Genomic DNA, 19,914 nt, shown 5'->3' with positions numbered 1-19,914 from the left:
GATGTATTAAGACATTAAACATCATTGGAGATGTCTGGATAACTGATAAAGAAAAATAGTTCTTTTGCCCTAGATTATGATAGGTTTTCCATATTTTATGTCTGAATCAGATCCTGGGTTGCTACATAGAAAAGTCACTGCATGTCTTAGTGCATCTCAACAAAATTACTGAACCCGCTTTATGAAACTTATACGTATTTGTTGTTAATCTCCTGCAGCTTGAAGCAATTCTCATGTTCTGAGAGTATTTCAGATCTGACTAGAACACAAACACTCATTAATCAGAGCCATTAAAGAAATGGTTACTGGCTAAGTTTCCTGGAACTTGAATGGGAGGCCACCCCAACCATCTTTGTTACTTGATCCACATCAGCAGTAATTTGATGTTCCCTCCCTACAGATACTCTGCCAGAGGAAAGGCTATTTAATGTTGCACTTGGACACTTTCTTCCCGATGTCTCTCTGGTGGCCATTACAATAGGAAATGTGCCATTTACCCTGAGGGAAGCACAGCATCAGGGGTTTAAGATTTACGAAACTCCTTTTTCTAACAGAATGAAAGGATTTATCCTGGAAATCTCTTTTGATGATCCATACATTCTAAAAGAGGTAAGATACAGCAGGTCACTTCAGCAGCTGAGTAGAGGAGGTAGAGCAGTCTCTTTTCAGAATGTAGTCTGGCTTTCATTAAGCAATAACTATTCCTTGATCATAAACGTGTCAATGAATCTAAGCTACTCTGAATTAATATTAGAGCCTTGTATGTCCCCACCTTACTTTCCCTAGGTCTCCAGGTGACATGCAGAACTAACTGCTATTAATGGTATGAAATATGCCTCCTTGGAATAGGCTGCCCAGGGAGGTGGAGGAGTCACCATCCCTGGAGGTGTTCAAGAAAAGACTGGATGAGGCATTTAGTGCCATGATCTAGATGACTGGATAGGACTGGGTTTTAGGTTGGACTGGATGAGCTTGGAGGTCTCATCCAACCTGGCTGATTCTATGATTTTGGTGTCTGTCAGCAAGGCTAATGTCCAAGCACACACCCAGCAGGAAGAGGTTTGTCAAATCTCTGTTGAATGCTGTGCTTTGAAACTGGAACATCTTGTAAAAACAAATCAGATAGTGCAATCCTGTGAACATCAGTTACCAACATCCACTAATCTTGAACCATTTATGCAGAGCCATTTGACTGCTGGCACCAGCTACGCACCACACACACACGCATACAGGCAGATTCAGGGCACTCTAAATGTAACTTTGTTAAGCTTAAACCCATCTGTAACCTAAATATTTGTAAAAAGTGTAAACCCACAGATGGAATTCAACCTCTCACCTTAGTGGGAAGATGCATAACTTCAAGTCCCTCCACCATTTCAACCAAATCACACAGAGCTGTGATGCTAGCTTTAAGACAGGTGAATGAATGTTGCGGAGAGGAAATTAATCAGCACAAGATGATATTTTCCAAAAGTAATGTTGTTTATTGATTTTGATATTCAGAACTCTCACCACCCCCAACCACTAATTTTAATAATATTTCAGTTCTTACACAGCCATGAAAACATTCTATCAGGAACAGTGTGGCCAGTAGGATGAGGGAGATTACGCTTTCCCTGTGCTCAGCACTGGTCTGGCCACACCTTGAGTACTGTGTCCACTTCTGGGCCCCTCAATTCAAGAGAGATGTTGAGGTGCTGGAACGTGTCCAGAGAATGGTGACAAAGCTGGTGAAAGGCCTGGAATACAAACCCTATGAAGAGAGGCTGAGGGAGCTGGGGGTGTGCAGCCTGCAGAAGAGGAGGGGGGACCTCATTGCTGTCTACAGCTACCTGAAGGGAGGATGTAGCCAGGTGGGGGTTGGTCTCTTCTCCCAGGCAACCAGCAACAGAACAAGGGGACACAGCCTCAAGTTGTGCCAAGGGAAGTATAGGCTGGATGTTAGGAGGAAGTTGTTGCCAGAGAGAGTGACTGGCATTGGAATGGGCTGCCCAGGGAGGTGGTGGAGTCACCATCCCTGAAGGTGTTCAAGAAAAGCCTGGGTGAGGCACTTAGTGCCATAGTCTAGATGACTGGATAGGGCTGGGTGATAGGTTAGATGATCTTGGAGGTGTCTTCCAACTTGGTTGAGTCTATGGACAATATCTAGATCTAGCAATAACCAGCAAACTATATAAACAACAATTGAGCTGGAAGATTCCCATGGTCACATGCTGCTTGCCCAGTAGATGGGCTTAAGGAGCTCCTTCTGCTTATGGCAGAAGGCAATGGAGAATTACAAAGAGGCATTTAGTCATTTACTCACAAATTATTATTACTACCCTCGCAGGGGCCAGCCACAGTCCAGACAGTGCCCAAATGCTTTCAGGGGACTCTGTCTTGTCAGACGTTGAGACTTAATTCTTCCTGGCTTCTGGGGAAAGACGCAGACAATCTCCAACCTTGTCTCCTGGCTTCTTCTAAGCAGGACTCTCAGGTGCAGAGGCAGATGTGGTGCAGTCTCAGCATGATGTCAGCTGGCCACATAGGCTGATCGCATGCAGGCATCCATGGTCTGCTCCCGGTAACCTGAGGCAGTGGAGTTCAGCAGGCAAACAATAAGGCAGCAGGCAAATGCAACAGGCAACAGCTGAGCACAGTAGAGAAGCATGGCAAAGAGCAGGGAAGCAAAAGCACATTGTTTACCTGCATATCTCCTTTTATCAATGTGGGCTGAGGTTAGTTGCCCTTTGGATACAAGAATAGCCAACCATGGTATGGTTTGGCTAACTGCCATCCTATTAGGCAAAGCTATAGGCTCACTTTTCCCTAATTTGGGAAAAGCACAGGCCTTGGCACTAGGCAGGCACAAGCTAAGTGTATGTGCCTTACCACAGGACCCTGGGCAGACCAGACTCAGTGGCTCCAGGTTCTTTTGTGTCCATTTCCTTGCCCCTCTGGTGGAGCAGAAAAACATGTCTAGGCAAAGTAGGACATGTATAAGCCTATTTTGGGCCTATCAGACCTACCACAACCATGAACTACAAGAATTTCCCTACATAAGTTCAGACTGCTGCTAACAGGCCCCTTGGAACAAGCCTTCTCCTGCAGGAAAGGAGAATCTCTTCTAAGGAGAGTGGCGTTTCATATGCCAGCCTGAATTGAGGCAAGAGGCTTTACCCAGGCTACAGCCAAGAGAAGACTTTGTCTAGATGTCGTCATTAAGCGCCTAACATTTGTTGTTGTTACTGTTATTAGTCCCTTGGAATTTTAAGTCATAAACCTCTGAATCTTATGGAGTGCATAAGAGCGCTGAAAAACAGTATTAGGAGGAAATAGATACACCTGCTCTATTTTTTTCATGTCTTTCTTGCTCCTTATGCTCCATAAGAGTGCTGAAAAACAGACTTACAGACTTTGGGGTATAAGCTGTGCAGTAACTCTATACCTTTATCCACTTGGAAACAAATCAATATATTTTCCAACCAACCCAGAGAGCATCTGAAGAACTGCAGAGCTTGCAGTATTAATGGTGTGAAAGAGGATTGCTTTGTTCATGTGACAATTAGTGCAGCTTGAAGTGGAAACACGCATTGTTCCCTACAACAACTTGTAAAATCCTCTGGCTGTCAGGCAGCTTCATAAAGCAAAATCCTGAAGTGCATCATCCAGTGCTCTGACCTGGCTTCATACAGTCAGGATTTCACCTCCTACTGAATAAAGCTAGCTTTAACTTTGTTTAAAAACAAGACAGAGTTTTAGCCGCTCTGACATAGAGGAGCATCAATGAGATTTGAGTTTTATTCCATTGTCCTGGTTAGGGACTCTCAGACATTCCCTCCATGGTAATTCAATGATTCGCAAAATGCTTCGCAGATTTATTCCTGGCACTGTTACAGTTTTACAAGTGAGGAGAAAGAAGCAGCTAAGCATAGAGGAGCTCAGTCTAAGCAAGCACCCGTGAGTGACATTAGAATCATCATCAAGCCTATTCCTACCTAACCGGGGGGCCACCAGGCCCCCCGGCCTTTGGTTCCACTCCCATTCACCAGGTGCACACCATGGGACTCACCGGTGGTGACAAGAGGAGGATCCCTCTGCCCAGTTGGGCAAGCTTGGGGCTTCTGCCTTTCCTGGGACCGATTAAAAAGGGGAGTGGGCAGGGTGGGCAAAGTGGTCACACCTGGGGTGGGAGGAGACTCCAACAGAACCCAGGTGCTCTGGGTTTGGAGGAACCAAAGGGAGAAATGCAATGTGGGGTGGGAAATGGGCAGGTGTGGTAGAAAAGGTGAGGTGGTACTGAAAAGAGGGAGATGGAGAGGAAAAAGAATGTGATGTTACTAAAGCACCACTAATAGCTGGGGCTAAGCAGAGAAGTTTATCGTGCTTGAATCTGTGATGTTTTCTGTTACATAGATCAACATCGTGAGCACACAGGATCAGGACTTGCACCAATAATTTTCAGGCAGCAGCTAACCCACAGTTAAATTGCATTAAGGATCAAAGCAAGCCAAAGTTTTCAGAAGTATTCATTGCAGGTTGAACAGCACGTTTTTACTTTGGGGGCACTTCCAGTGAAAAAAAATGAGGATGCTGACAGACCTATCTCATAGCATCTCCTCACACCTTCTATCCTTCTGATTACTCACTCTCCTGGGTTCAGCCCACAGTCTGACTAAAGAAGAACAAGGGTTTGGATCCAGATCTTCCTCTGTGAGATCTTTGATCAGTGGAAACACCGCTGTGTTCACCTCTGCCTCCATTTTCTGAACAGGCACTACATTCTCTATGTATATGTTTGGCCAAAAGACTTGTTGAATCCAGTCCAGATTTCTGAACAGTTTTAAGCCAACTGAAGCAATGTTTTTGGAGCCTGAGCTATTTGCAGGGGAGAGGAGGGTGTTGGAATAATTATTTAGTGCTGCTCAGGATATACATTCTTTTCTGTGCTGGAAGCCATTGCTACTGCAGCCTTATACTTCTCTCTCTTTCAGTATCTGCATAGAAATGAAACAAAATACACCCTCCTTGTTAACTACACCCTAAGTGTGGGTCCAGAGATGACACTCTATTATCATTCGGCAGCACTGGAGTGTGTGATTGCTGACATTGGTAAGCACTGCCCTGATGCTAATTGGTTTGCATCAAAAGCATCGATCAGATTTTCATTGAATTCAGCGAGAACAGCTTTAGGCTTAGGAGGAGAGCTTTGGGGAAAACTCCACCCTTCACTAGCTCATTATTGGTAACATAGCCAACTTGCTGCTTTTCTGATGGCAGCTCTTCTGCGTACTGGCAAGACAGTCTGCCCTCGAGACACTGAGAGCAATAAAAACTAGTGTGTAAAAGAAGTTGGCTTGCAAGCTCAGAGAACAAGATGCCTCATAACTTGAACATACATCTACTGGCAAAACTTTCAGACATTGCTACGAGTTTCAGTTTGTCCTCAAATGCAATTCTGCCTCCCTATCCAGGGCAGAGCTCAACTCACTCGAATAAATTCTTGTGAACTCCAAAGACAGCATTTCTGTAAAGAGACAATCACTCACAAAAAGCTGTACTTAGCAGATAATTAAGTCAGTCACACAGTCAGATTGATATTTTCTCAAACGTTTTAAGAGTTTGGATGCCACAAAGGTGACAGAGTCTCCACACTACCCTATCTTTGAAATACAACACAGAGAAGGCTGGCCATTGGAATAATTTATCTACATACATAGCTCAGCTTGCCTTACTGAAACAGGGAGTAGGCCTGGAAGCAAGGTGGCAGGCCACTGCTAAAGCACGAGGACTTGCAATCCCAGCAATTTTAAGCTACAGCAACACAGCCAAAGTCCTGTAGATGATGCCAGTGCACATACAACAGCACTACTGCAGTGCCAGAGCAAAATTCACCTGTGAGAGGAATCCCTGCCTGAGCCAAACATCACTGCTCAAACATTGCTTCGTTGCTAACTCTTCACCTCATCATCTTCTTTTAGAACTACCAGAAGCAGTTGGTTACTGTGATGAAGAAAACTTGTATCTAGCCATCCCTACTTTTGGCTTGCACCAGTACTGGAACCTTTATCTTGGTAACAAGCTCCTGACCCGGCATGTTGCACACACCAATGGGTATCTTGCAGCTACCAATTCTACCCACCTGGTCTTGCAAGTACCTCTGTTTGCTGTGGGAGTTATCTATGAGGTACATGAACTGTATAGCAATGCCTCCTTTAAAGCAAATAGGACTGTTTGCTCGTACAGCCACAGTCCTGCAGTCACTGTTTGCAGTGCCATACTTTCACACATATTGGAAAACCTCCAGAGGGAAGAACTTCAAATCAGTGCAAGTAGGACAAGAGATATCAGACATAGACCCTTCTGGTAATGCCAGAGTGTTAAGTTGTCTCTAAAAGATAGGCACCAAGTCTTCAAAAATGAACTCCTCTGTATTTTTAGTAAGATGAGGCAAAATGTCCCATCTGCAATGAGCCAGGAGCAATACTTCAGGACAGCTTTTATGAAATAAGCTCTTTTAAAGGAGCATTTTGTAGGAGTGTTAAAACAAGGCAGGAGAAAGTTGATGATGTAATAAACATCTGAACTATTCTGCAGCAATCAGCCAAAATTTATCTCTGTGACAGTGACCAGTTAAGTCGTACAAGAAAAAAGCTGGCCCCCACGTTTCATCAGGCTTGGATCTTCACACTGACTGAACTCTTGTAACTAGCTAGTATTCAAATGGCACAAGCTCAAGAGCAGAACTTTGTACATATGCATTACATGCATTAACAGGAGATCTCTTCCATCACCTCCTTCACAGGAAGTGTCCTTTCAGAAAATTAGAGCAAGGTTTGATGTTGCCTTAAGGAAAGTGAGAACTATGGAGACCTTACAGATGTTCTCCATTAGCTGCAGTTTTAATTCGTCAGCATTTATAAGTAAGTTATGCAACCAATCAATCAATAAAAAGATCTGTGATTCCTTCCTTCATTTTATAACCATCTCTCTGATTTTCTCAGTATGCCACCCAGATGGTACCATAACGATTTCTGCTCAAATGAAGACAGTTCCTGCCATTGATATGAGTAAAACCAAACTAAGGAATAGCTCTTGCAAGCCTAGGGAGTATAATGAAGAACATGCCTTCTTCAAGTTCCATGTCACTACCTGTGGCACTTCAGTAAGGGTAAGCCCATGGCCAGAGCGGATCCATCTACCTGAAATCTGTCTCTCCTGTAGTTTCTCTTTTGTTCCCTTGCCCCACATCCTGAGAATATTCAAATTTTAATCAGCTTCTCATATGCACAGTTTGAAGGTGATCACATTATTTATGAAAATGAAATCTCTTATGAGAAAGAGACTCTTCCAGGACAGAGCACTTCAACAATCACAAGAGATCCAGACTACAGGTAGGAGCAGCAGCTCACCAACACGGCTCCCTTTAGTACAGATGCTGGAAAGTAAAAGCAAACACCAAAATTGCTCTTTCTCCTATGACAGATTAACAGTCTCATGCTACTATCGAGCAAAAGAGACCTTAGTGCTAGGTGCCTTCACCAGTGACCCATCCTCATCATCTCCCTTTGGCTCTGGAAGGATGGTACCAAGATCAAACATCGCAGGTAGGCAATTCTCCTCCTCCAATTTTAAACCTACCTGAGCCTTCCAATTTTCAGTTCCCTTCTTAAGACATGCCCAGCTTCCTACTAAAAAAACTCACTAACATTTCCTTTTCTGCAGTATACAGACGGATAAGACAGGCTCTGAATGTAGTTTCAAGAGTGTCCAAAGGTAAGTCTCCTCCTAAGAAAAGGAGAACATTTCCAGACATGTTTCAGGTTAAATAAAATTAAACAACAATAAAATCCCCATATCTTTTATTGAGATGAATCTTTCATGGAATTCTACGAGTCAAATATGGCAATACTCAAGAGACCTTTGGAGCCTGTGTTTCTTGAGCTGGAGCTGAAAGATGAGAGCCCTGACACTGAGTTACACCTGGAAAACTGCTGGGTAACTGAGTCACTTGATTTCAGCAGCACCCAAAGACGGAACATCACTCTGAATGGGCAAGTAGTTACTGAATGATCAATGCACTCATCAGCAAGGCCCTAATTTCTTCTAGACCTTTTGATCTGTTCTCTCAAACAGGTGTGAGACTAACAGCAGTGAGTATGTTGCAGAGTCCTGTCCAGTAGCTGTTAGCTCCAGGGTGAGACACCCTTCCCATTTTAAAAGGATAGCAGTACGGACCCTAGCACATCGACCGGAACAGGTAAGATAAAGTGAAAGACTCATCCCCACAAATGGGGAATCCTCCAAACTTCTTAAGACCTTCCTTCTGACAAATTTAAACACCCCACACACTTAAGATCTAGCCAGCATTCAACCCAAGTTGCCTGACTAGTGTGCAGCTTTAATTTAGTTCTTTTCTCAAATCTGCTCTGCAACACAGTTTCAGTGACTTGAGATTGGACTGGCTGGACTAAACAAAAGAGTTTGGTATGTAAATATGGTTTTTATATGGTGTTCCTGACTTTTTATAGGAGCAGATTAATAGCACTTCAGCTCAAAATGCCTAGAACAGAAAAGTCATCAGTTTATATGCCATAATGTCCACAGGAAGTTCAGCTCTCTTGTCTCACATCTGTCCCAGTCAATCATCTCCTCAGATGTCAGCCCAATGCAGAGACAAGCAAAGTCATGTAGGTTTGGTCTTACACTTCTGGGACTCTGCCCTTCTAAAACAAGCTTAAGAAGCGTAAATGAAACCCCAGGAAAGCCACCTGAGGATTCTTCTAATGCACCCAGCTGAGTAGACTCTAGTACGAGTACTGATATGAGCCATGAGAGTACCCCTGCCTGGGCAGCTTAAGTAACCACATAATTTTTTGATTTGGCCTTCCATAAGCAGTTCAATTCATGAACTTGCTTGAAACGAACATGATGCAATTCTGGCTTGTGCTGCTTCCTAAGTGTGCAGCTGCATCTAGCACCAGATTGAGTTTCTGTCTAGCTTTGATACATAGCCTCACTGAAGCACATGAGGTTTTAACTTCTCCTGTCTCAGCATCTCAAATACTAAACTGCCTGAGGGCTTCTTTGACACCAAATCTGAAATTCAAAGCAGGTTCAGCTAGAAGGTGTCAGATGCAAGTGTACAGACAAGCCTAAGTCTAATCAGCTGCAACTTCTGTAAAAGGCATGCAAAAGACAAAGCAGTGCTCTGCAAAGTTTTATTCTTCTCAGGTGTACGTGCACTGCTCGGTGGCAGCGTGCTCTCCTGCCAGCACAGTACCTGGCAGCCTCTGCAGTGGACAGTGCAGCTCCAGCAGACCCAGGAGGGGTAGGTGTTCAGGAGAAAAAGACACACTACAAAGCACCCCTGACCTGATGTCTTTAGGGACATCTGAAATGTCTCTACCAAGGACTGTATAACATTACCTTTAGTTTTAACACATCAGCACTTCAGTATTCTTTAAAAACTACACAAGCAGACTGTGTACCATTCTCAGCCTTTCCAGGTTCAGTCCACCTCCAGGGCTACGTATTTGCTGGACCAGTCTGGATTGTTGATTCAGATCTAAGATGACGCAGGTAAACTGAATTTGGTAAGAACACCAGACCCTGCATGCTCACCTAGAGAGACCACATCATGTTGTGGCACAAGCGATGCATAGCCTGTCCTGCAAGATTGTTCTTGACATTCTTGGTCAAGAGCAAAGGAATGGGCAGGGGTTGCAGTCTCCTGGTCTAAGTTTGAGCCCATGAGAAAGTAGAGCTACCTGCCAAGCCAAACACAGATGGCATGGCTCTGAAGAAGATGCCAGCAGGAGGGCAGGGTATGTTGAAGTTGGGCTGTAGCAGGCACTTTTGGAGGCAGATATATTTCAACACGTTTTCACCAGACTGTACTCAGTCTAGGAGAAAATGGATCCAAAATTTTAGAAACACTAAGGCACAAAACACAAATCTCTGGCACACTCTGAATACTTCTGAAGGGTGCAAATCCTCCAAACTATTAAGGTTTACTCTATAGGCTTTTTTCATCTGCCCTGTGCTTCAGCCTCACTCCTCACTTCATTGTGTGTGTATCTGCAACAGCACCCGAAGGCTCTGCAGTGCTGTTCGCTTTCTGAATGGTGCAACTACACACAGGAGCTACCTCTTCCAGTGACCACCAGAAGTATTTTGCTTGAAATTTAAAGACCAGATGGTGGTACTCAGGACGGCACCACAACACTGGAAAATGCTAGGGACTGCCAAGAAGATTAGTAAATTTTGTAACCTGTTGCCTCTCTGAAGTGGCTACAGAAGAAAATCTACCGGAAGATAACCCAAGGCTGAAAAATGGCACTTCTTGTTCCTTCCAGCTGTTGAAACATGGCCTTGCAGATCACTAAAATCATTCCAGCCCTGATTACAGCTGCTTCTTGTAATATTTCATAAAGTGACTGCCAATGCTTCCATGTGAATGTAAAGTGCAAATCTGAAAAATCAAATAAAACTACGTACAAAGTAATGTAAGTGCAGAACATCTTCTTGCTAATGTGCAACAGCAACCATCTGGTGTACCAACACTGCCTTCAGGCAGCCAAGGAATCTGCTACTTAGGGCCTCCTCCTCACGCAAGGGAAAGGCATACTTCCCCCCCCCCCCCCCCCCCCCCCCCAATTAATCACAGAATAACAGAATCACAGAATTTCTTAGATTGGAAAAGACCTTCAAGGTCATAGAGTCCAGTCATTAGTTTCACACTGACAAGTCCAAATCAAATCCCTCAGCACAACATCTAATCACTATGAATTGCTATGGTTGGAAAGGACCACCAGGATCACCCAGTCCAACCTTCATCCCAGCATCCTTAATCACTAGACCATAGGCTCAAGCATGACATCCACTCTCCTTTTAAACACCTCCATTTGGCAACTCCACCATCAACCTGGGCAGCCTGTTCCACTGTCTGGCCACCTGCTCAGTAAAGAACTTCCTCCAAACATCCAACCTAAACCTCCCCTGAGGCAACCTGAGGCCATTACTGCAGACTTTCGTCTATTTAACAATGACCTGAGCATCCTGGAAACGCATTAGTTCTTCATTTTCCCCTCACCTGCCCACCCCCCGTGTGGAAAAGGTTAACTCTACAAAATGGGAGAAGATGGCTACCTTAACATTGGCAAAAAGGACAACTTGCCTGGTATTTCACTTTCTGTGCCCATAGAAAACATTTTTTTTCCAATAAGTATCATTTTATAGAAACCAAGGACAAAACAGACACCTGACCATGGATAACCACTCTGGCAATATGCCTGCGCTGCAACTGAAGGAGTGCCTGCAGCACAAGGAGGTGTTCAGCAGCGGTGGAAGGAAAGCAGTCACACTGATACTGCTGCAAATGGACATGTATGCTTCTCCAGGGGGCTTGCACAGCTCCTACGGCTTCCATCTTCACAGGCTGGCTGGTTGCACACACGAGTTAATGCATACACATGGCTTGCTTCCCAAAAGCTCCAGTCATGCCTGCGGTGATTGCTGAACAAATTTTCTCTTAAAAGGTGTTATCTACTGAAGGGCCAAGTGTTGTAAAAAAGGAATCGGAGAGTGCTAGGATGCCAAGAGCGGCCCCAGCAGCAGCCTGGGGGATGCCTTCTTCTCTGCTGTATGAGCAGTGCACTCTGCTGTCCGGAGCTAAGACTGCACTCAAGCGAGTTTACTGCTATCTCCCACACGTTCTCTCTTTTTAATATTAATGGTTAAAAAACAAAAATCGGTTTAGGATAACACTGTGTTGATCTACACAACAGTCTCCTTGAAATTTGTAAGTTGGGATGAAGATGTTAGGTGATTCTTTTACCAGTGTTCACAAGACAGTATCTAGGTCCACGTAAACAAGCACCAGGTCTGGTGCTGTGCCACTAAGATTCATTCACTTTTCAGTGTTGTAGAGCAGAAATCAGATAAATTTGTCTGCAGTAAGTGGGATATCCCAGATCTTATCTCCTTTGCCCTGGAAAGCCAGGAAGGAGTTCAGTCACTACCCAGCAGACAGTGAGAAGATCTTTCTGATACCTTGGGAGGAAAAGAGAAGTGAGACAGAACTGCATTCCCTTTTCAACAAGCTAGTCATGTTCCCACAGTCTCATAGACAAACCAGAGAAGTTCCATAGAGAATCACAGAATCAACCAGGTTGGAAGAGACCTCCAAGGTCATCCAGTCCAACCTAGCACCCAGCCCTACTCAATCAGCAAGACCCATCCTATGATTTCTTCCTTCTACCTTGGTTGCTGTTCATGGTAGATAATATTTTTGGGGTTTTTTACTGAAATTTACATGAGGCCATTAGAGTTAAGCATTCATTATTTAGCTTTGAGGGTGTCTTCCCCATGACACCCTCGGCCATACTATTGTATGGTGCACTGCTCTGCTCTGAAGTTCTCCTGGGATTACTCCTTCTCCTCAGGTGCTGATAGATGTAACTTCAGCACCTAACTCTTATGCTAGACAGCAGTTTTCAAGCCTATGGGTTTAAACTCTACTGGATTAGGTTTTCAGTAATGCTCTTGTCATACCACTGTAGCTGAACAAGTGTTCATTATTCAATGTATGTGGAGAAAAGGAATTATGAAGGTGCAAGAGATATGTTAAATCCACAGATACAGGTACACAGGAGTCCTGGTGCAAGCCTGGAAAGCACTGAACTTTAGATCAACATTTTCCATATTAACAAGAGTTAAGTTGAAAACTATTGTTGTGACAGGCTTGGACCAGCTGTTTCTTGATGGGAGATGAAGATATCCTTCAGGTCCATTTCACATGTTTATTGCACAACACGGACACAAATGATAAAGAAACCTGATTGCCGTGGGAGGGCTGTTGTGTTTCTGTATTACCTTTTACCTTGTATATTTCTGTCTATAACTGTATATACTGTCAATATCTGTTTGTATATTGTGCTAAGCTGTAAATATAAGCTTCATTCAATTTCTAGAGCCTGCTGAGCCTAGTCTGGGTGATTTCCAAAGTATGGGGGGGTGGGGAACACCCAAACCATCACATGTCTTTTCCTTTCTGCAAAAGCAAGGGAAAGGCCTTGCAACATTCCAAGTGGTGTGACGACTCCTCCTCCTGTGGTTCAGTAGAACAAATAGGGTACTAGGAAAAAGAGCAGAGTGATGTGTGAAGGATTACGCAAAATTAATAATCTGCATTGATTTTGATATCCAGGCAATGATTGTTAATAACTATGAAAACTGTTAATTAACATTGAAATTCACCAGAGGCTTATTCACAGGTTCAAAAAAACAATGCACAGGTTGGAAATTTATATAGGCAGGGCCCAGGCAAAACTAGATCACTTATTTCTTAAAGTGGCAAATGCAAATATTATACTGGAAGAGGCTTTTGAGTATTGACTCACAAAATTATAAATCAGACAGTACCCAAAGCAGGTGGAAGTCTGATTTGCCACTGAGACTTGATTTCTCCCAGGCTTCTGCAAAGGAGGCTGACAATCTCTGACCTTGTCCCTGGCTCCTCTGAACGATCTGTGTATCTTCAGGACTTGTAGTCTTAGCAGGAAGACTTTCAGGGGCAGGCAGGATGTCTTGAGGTGTGCTTGGTCTCAGCACAGTGTCATGCTGGGGGCTATGCAAGGCGACCGCGTGCAGGCATTTGGAGCCTGTTCCTGGTAAGCTCTCCAGGCAAATTCAGGACTCAAAATGAGGTAGCAGCAGCCTCATGCTACCTGCTCATCCATTTTATCAATATACAGCCTGAGATTAGTGGGGCATTGGACATCGATTAGCCAATTGGAATGGCACTTTGCCAGGCCTCATCATATTGGGCAAAGCCAGGGCTTTCGCCCTCCCCTCCCAAGGTTGCTTCCCCAGCACAGAAGGAGGTGGGGCAGGCAAACATGTCTGGGCATGGATAAGCCCATATTTGCCCCATCAAGCCTACCACCACATGATGTTACTATGTCTTGTTCCCTGAGCAGTATCTTAGAAACTATTGCTCCATACACTGGGGGGGGGGGAGGGGGGGGAAGAAGGAGGGAGGGAGGGAAGGAAGGAGGGAAAGAAAGAAAGAAGGAAAGAAAGGAAGAAAGGAAGAAAGGAAGAAAGGAAGAAAGGAAGAAAGGAAGAAAGGAAGAAAGGAAGAAAGGAAGAAAGGAAGAAAGGAAGAAAGGAAGAAAGGAAGAAAGGAAGAAAGGAAGAAAGGAAGAAAGGAAGAAAGGAAGAAAGGAAGAAAGGAAGAAAGAAAGAAAGAAAGAAAGAAAGAAAGAAAGAAAGAAAGAAAGAAAGAAAGGAAGAAAGGAAGGAAGAAAGAAAGTTAGTTGTTATGTATGAAGGAAATCACTATTCTATTTTGCAAGTGTAGCCAGGTGAGAACATTCTTACTCATTGCCGAAGTAATCCTAGCTACAGTGAACAAACTAAATTGCAGGGCTGCCAGTGAAGGCTGCATGGAAGGGAGTGAAAGGCTTTTGGAGACTAGGTTTATAGGTAGGAAATCTTGGGAAAGATGCAGTGAATTATTCATGTCTGAAAGATTTCTGGCCAGAGACAGTCAATGTACATTAGCAGCAACCACCTGTTGGAGTTACTGGCGCAGCCCCATGACTTGACTAGAAAACGCTTCTCAAGGGCAATGAAGCAGGCAGCCAGCATTGACCCAGGCACTCTACAGAGATTTGGAATTTTCAAGCTGAGAACCCTTAGGAGCCCATTGAAAGTGCAAAGCCACACCACCTCCTCAACATTGCAAAGTATCCAAAGCATGTAACCCCTGCTCCTTTTACAAGCTGAGAGGTTGTCTGAATTTCAGGTGGAAATGCTACATAAAACAAATTTTATTACTCTCCATCAGACTTTTAACTATTAAAGCATCATAAATGGGAAAATTTGCAGAACATGGGAGAATTACTAAAAACATCCTCTCTAGTTTTTTTATACTGTTAATGATGGCATATATCCTTCCAAAAGACCTCAGTTAAAGAACACCACACAATATTATTTAGTAATTTTAGACTGAAACTCTCAATTAGTCTTGCGATGGAAAGCCAGAGAACCAAGTGACTCATGCATGCACGTGAAAGGGGAAAATGTGTGCAAGAACCTTGCTGGCCAGAATTACCTTGACAGGATTCCAAATTATGCTGAAATGCACCATGACAGTTCATCCTTTTACAGGAAAGACAAGGAAATACTGTTGAGAATCCGCTATAAAGCTGCTCCCAGCCCAGTGAAATATTACTGTGCCAACAAAGAATGTGCTGTAAGTAACTGAGCAACATTCAAAAAACACAATGTGAGCAGTAGATGTTGTTACCATCATCTTTGTTTTCTAAAACACTTATTTGCCCTTAGTCTTTTATCTGTAACTTGTCATTTAAACAGTGTGCTGTGCAGAACCATATCTGTGGTCTCTCCACTCTAACTAAAACCTCACAGGCCGTATTTAACTGTTCATACTATCTTTTCAACTTGGCATTTTAAGTCAAAACCAGGTTTCAGTCTATCTCACTTCATCATCAACCAGGAGCTGGTATGGTTTCTTAGTTTTTGAGGTGGCACAAAACATGCCAAGTTCTTAAAATATCAGTATTATTTTGAAGACAGGGCACATTAGAAAAATGGAAGCTAAGCATGTGCTTAACATATCCAGAAAAGTTCAAAATTAAACTTTTGCAGGGGGAGGGGATTATGATGTCACAGCCTGCTTTCCAAAGTGTAAATGCTTACATATAAATAGGATGTGTGATGGCAAAATAACTTTGGCATTGCTGCTGTCAAGTGTTGGGACGAGAGCTAAAACTCAGCATTTTTCTCAGCCCTGTGTGCCAAGTTTGCTCACTGCAGCTGCTGCAGCTTCATCTTTGTGATCGTTTGGGAGTTACCCATCCCACCGCACTTAAGAAAATCACCCAGACTAGACTCAACCAGCTGGAAATTAAAGAATGAAGCTATATTTACAGCTTAGCACAACATACAAACAGATATACACAAATATATACAAGTTAAAAGTAACACAGAAACATAATACCCCTCCCAGAAAATATCAAGTCCCCAGGAGGACTCCTGACCCAATCTCCCCTTACCCCTCCCTCTTTCCCTTCCTTCAGAAATAAATAACCAGATCAACCCTTGTATATCTCATGTGGTAAAAGTGGAGATCTGAAGTGAGATGTCAAAAAAAGAGAGCAAGGAACTTAGAGGAAAAAGGGTTAGATCGAATTAGAGTTAAGGCAGAGGCAGCCACAGAGACCAGACCGCCAGAAAGAAGGCAGAGCCAGAAGTAAGAGCTGACAAGTGTCTGAGGAGTGTCATATATTTTGACTAGTGGCGTTTCTGAGCAGAAGAATGGGTGGTTAGCCTCAAACCAGCACATCTTACAGCTGAATGCAATCTCAGTAAGGCTGCTGGGGAAGATGCCGCTGAGGAACATACTCAAAGGCTCAAGTCTGTCTTCATGACTAACTCAAATGATTCCACTATATTCAACAAGCCACACAGTCGTGCAGGCTCCTGGATCATCCACAAACAAACTCACCATTAAGAAGCAGAAGTGTCATCAGCTTGATTTGTCTTAAAGAATTAATTGTAATGCTCACGTGAGCAATCAAAGAGTACTTATTTTATTAGAACTTGCACTGCTACAAAAATGCAAAGGCTTTTACCATTGACAATTTAGAGATCCCAGCAATGGTCCCTCCTACACACAAGCAATGAGGCTGCCTGGGTATTCACAGCCAGTTCAGTCAGATACAACACATATTACATTTTTTTCAAGTAAAAAGGAGAAAGATGCAATTCCTACTGTGAATGGCCAAACCACATTCTCTACTGTTAGCTCTTTACAGACAAGAGAAAAAAAGTACAAGTTCACTACATTATCTGCTCAATTATTAATCTTTTACAATAAGATCACAAAAATATAGGTATGCTCTGTTCCTGATTAAAGTTATCTCTAGGAGTGAATGAATGTACAAAGGACTGAATTGTTGCACATTTCTTTTTAGGCATCATTGTTTCTGTTAAGTGTTTTTTTAATTAAAAAACACTCTGAAATGACAATCAGATACCACAGCATCTTGAAGACACCACCTTACAACTGAAAACTCTACTAGTACCTTAAATCAGTTCATTTTTAAATGTAGATAAAACATTACCATTATTTAATCACTGTACTTCTCACATGCTCAAATCTTAAGTGTTGAAGTGTCTCATTGTTTCTCTTCCCTATGATCACCTGTTTAAAACAATCCATGAAAACATTTTAATAAGAGAAACAGATTTGCTGTAACTAAGCTTCCAACATCTATCTCCCAGAGGTCTAATACTATGTTTTTCCTCATTTTATTTTGCAATCATAATCCATTTATGACTTATTTACTCAAGAATGAAGCTTCTTCACTGTAATGGATGGATATGATCTTGTGTTTCATCAATCAGTGATAACACTCATGACTAGCGAAACATTTCCACACCACTAGCTGCATTTTCAGTAACTCCGCTTTTGTTTTTCTTCTTTATCAAGGATAGCCTGTTTTAGGCTCAATGCAGCATCTTCAAACTGGGGGTTTAACTCTAACACTTTTCTGAAATCTTTCATGGCCTCATCAAAGCATCCTGTCCCAAAAAAAAGAAGAAAAATATTATTTCTCTGTAACTGCTTGCATTTACAAAACAAAACTGAAGAGGACTTCTCTAACATCTTCACTGACAAAAAGTAGCAGCTGTGCTCATTTGGCTTCCTCAGTGGCCCAAGTGGGAGTCAAGGGGCTTCAGAGAAAGAAGTGTGGTACCTATTTTTGAACCTGTAGCAGGCTTAAGGCTCAGTTCCAGCAATTTATTCCAAGGAGCCAAAAATCCCACACTAACAGCCAGGCTGCCTTAAACCTGCAATGACACACCCAGATGAATTTCTGGGTCAGGCTCCATTCTTCCAGCGCTATAGCTAGTCCCTCAACTTCTGGGTCTTGACTTTTCAAAGTCCAACAAAAGAAACAGAGGTGTTGGCTGCTTACAGCACATAAAATCTTCGTTAGCAAGTTCCCGAGAGACAGCTAACAGCCCACTGTGAGCTGTAAAGGCTGTGCTCACCATGGATTCACTTGCTGTGAGATGCTTCATCACGGGTATCATGGCAACATTTGGAACTGGTTAGTTTGACTGCCGTGCAGTTTTTTTTCCAAGATCTGAAACTGCACTTCTTCCCCTTTTTTCCTGTATAACATCAAGTGACACAGCAGCAGGTCGGCAAATCGGGATCTGCAGACTGCGTACAGAGCAGACCCATAGCTGAGACATACTGTGTTACTTTGGCAAAACGGCTGTCTGCACAGTTCATTTCTAGTGTGACATCTTTCCCCAGCCGGTACCAGGCAGGTCTCTCCACCTTTAAAACGGAGGGAATCACCCTCTGCCTTCGGGTAATCGTGGGATAAAACAGCACTCCCTGGGAAAGCTCCGTGCCCTGTCACCGCACGGGGTGCCTGGCAGGCGACGGTAAGCTGGGGCAGGTCAGAGACCAGTGTAAGCATGCCCAGGTCACCCTACCCTGCCCTGCCCCGTGTCACCGGGGCGAAGGCCCTCAGGTGGAGCTGGCGTGACCGACTCGCTCGGCGAGGCCCGCAGCCCTGGCCCGCGCTGAAGCTCGGCGCGGCCCATACCCAGCCGGTAGAGCACCAGGCCCCGGTTGTAGTAGGGCACCTCGAAGCCAGGCTGGCACTCGATGGCGGCCGTGTAGTCCTCCATGGCAGCGGCGAACTCCACTCGCAAGTATTTGACTTGGCCCCGGTCATTGAAAGCGGTGGCGAGGTCGCGGGCAGAGCTGCACGGGGATAGAGAGAGCCGCCGTTACGCCAGGACCCGAACTTCTGCTCCAGTCACCCTCACCCCGACACATACCCGGCAGAGGCAGAGCCTGCACACCGGGCAATAAAGCGGCTGTAAAGCTCCTCCGCCGCGGAGAGCCGCCGCGCCGCCAACTGCGCCTGCGCCGCCGCCAGCAGCCCCGCCGCGCCGCCCGCCGCCTCCCGCGCCATGGCCGCCGGCAGCAGGGCGTCCGCAGTTCACGCGGCGCGGGCGCGGCTGACGTCACGGGCACGACCCGCGCACCCGGGGCAGGCGCGGCCCTGCTGCTGCAGCGCGGCACAAGGACGTGGCGGCCGCTGCCGCCTTCTGCCAGACATTGCTACACAGGGAAAAGCTCAAGCACCGGAGCCGGGAAAAGACAATTCGGTAATATTGAACACTGCGCGTACGTCACGGGTGATGTTCTTACCCGGGTTTAACAGAGAGCTTAAAGACGGTGGAGAAGAGGCCTCGGCGTCTCCTCTCAAACTGGATCGTAACGCAGGTGAACGCTAAGGCTGCGTTTCTGCCAAACCCTGGCTGCTCCTCAAGAAAGCTCATGGCATGCATGAAAGACCTGCAGCAATTGCAGAGCAGAGGCTCCACTCCATCAGTAAAACAGCTCTGTAAACCAGCTGCCTGTAGAACGTGTGTAGCGAGGAGGCCGGTTCAGCTTTTGACAGATCTGTTCAGCAGATGTCAGCTGCTCTCTTCAAGCAACTTTAAACAGCTCAGTACCCAGTTTCAATCTGAAGGTTGATAGAGGTTTCCTTGATAGCACCTAAGCACAGGATTCTGACGGCCAAACATTCAGGAGCCCTTTTTGGTGTAAACTCAGTAAGTTTTAATATGATTGGCAAAAGAAAACAGCACAAACATAAACTGAAATTTGTACCAGGGCTCTAGTAAAACAGTGGTAGAAAAACATACACAATAACAGTATTGAACTACTGTGGCATTGTTTAAATTCAGGAATTCCTCCCAAAAAAAACCCGAATTCTTAGGAAAAAACTATAGAGAGCTTTCCCCAAGTGAAATGTGTGAAGGTGAACCTACATCCAGTTCACATGGTTTTGAAACTAAGTTCAATTC

The 19,914-nt window shown here is 44.3% G+C and overlaps 1 protein-coding gene across 2 annotated transcripts; it reads right to left on the bottom strand.

Annotated features, from left to right (window-relative positions):
• Positions 1–15,910: 15,910 nt before the first annotated feature.
• On the bottom strand, positions 15,911–19,842 carry TTC32 (tetratricopeptide repeat domain 32). 2 transcript variants are annotated; one of them, XM_064146404.1, is made up of 3 exons: positions 19,253–19,842; positions 18,639–18,799; positions 15,911–17,595 (listed from the first exon to the last, which is right to left on the bottom strand). In XM_064146404.1, the coding sequence occupies exons 1-3, from the start codon at positions 19,390–19,392 to the stop codon at positions 17,468–17,470; spliced, it is 429 nt and encodes a 142-aa protein (XP_064002474.1). In that variant the 5' UTR covers positions 19,393–19,842; the 3' UTR covers positions 15,911–17,467. The 2 variants fall into 2 exon arrangements, with proteins under 2 accessions (XP_064002474.1, XP_064002475.1); XM_064146405.1 differs by lacking the exon at positions 19,253–19,842 and adding an exon at positions 18,877–19,013.
• Positions 19,843–19,914: the final 72 nt, after the last annotated feature.

Source organism: Pogoniulus pusillus, chromosome 7 (genome assembly GCF_015220805.1).
Source record: "Pogoniulus pusillus isolate bPogPus1 chromosome 7, bPogPus1.pri, whole genome shotgun sequence".
Lineage (NCBI taxonomy): Eukaryota > Metazoa > Chordata > Aves > Piciformes > Lybiidae > Pogoniulus > Pogoniulus pusillus.
The sequence above is the reverse complement of the archived record's forward strand: the minus strand, read 5'-3'. Positions and strand labels throughout refer to the sequence as shown.

Bases quoted from the DNA above. Each gene is read 5' to 3' on its own strand.
- TTC32 (XM_064146404.1), bottom strand. From the start codon at position 19,392: ATGCATGCCATGAGCTTTCTTGAGGAGCAGCCAGGGTTTGGCAGAAAC. The intron at 18,800-19,252 runs GTAAGAACATCA...ATCCCCGTGCAG, and splicing joins AAGCTCTCTGTTAAACCCGG to CTCTGCCCGCGACCTCGCCA. The intron at 17,596-18,638 runs GTATGGGCCGCG...TTTTTGGGACAG, and splicing joins CCTGGTGCTCTACCGGCTGG to GATGCTTTGATGAGGCCATG.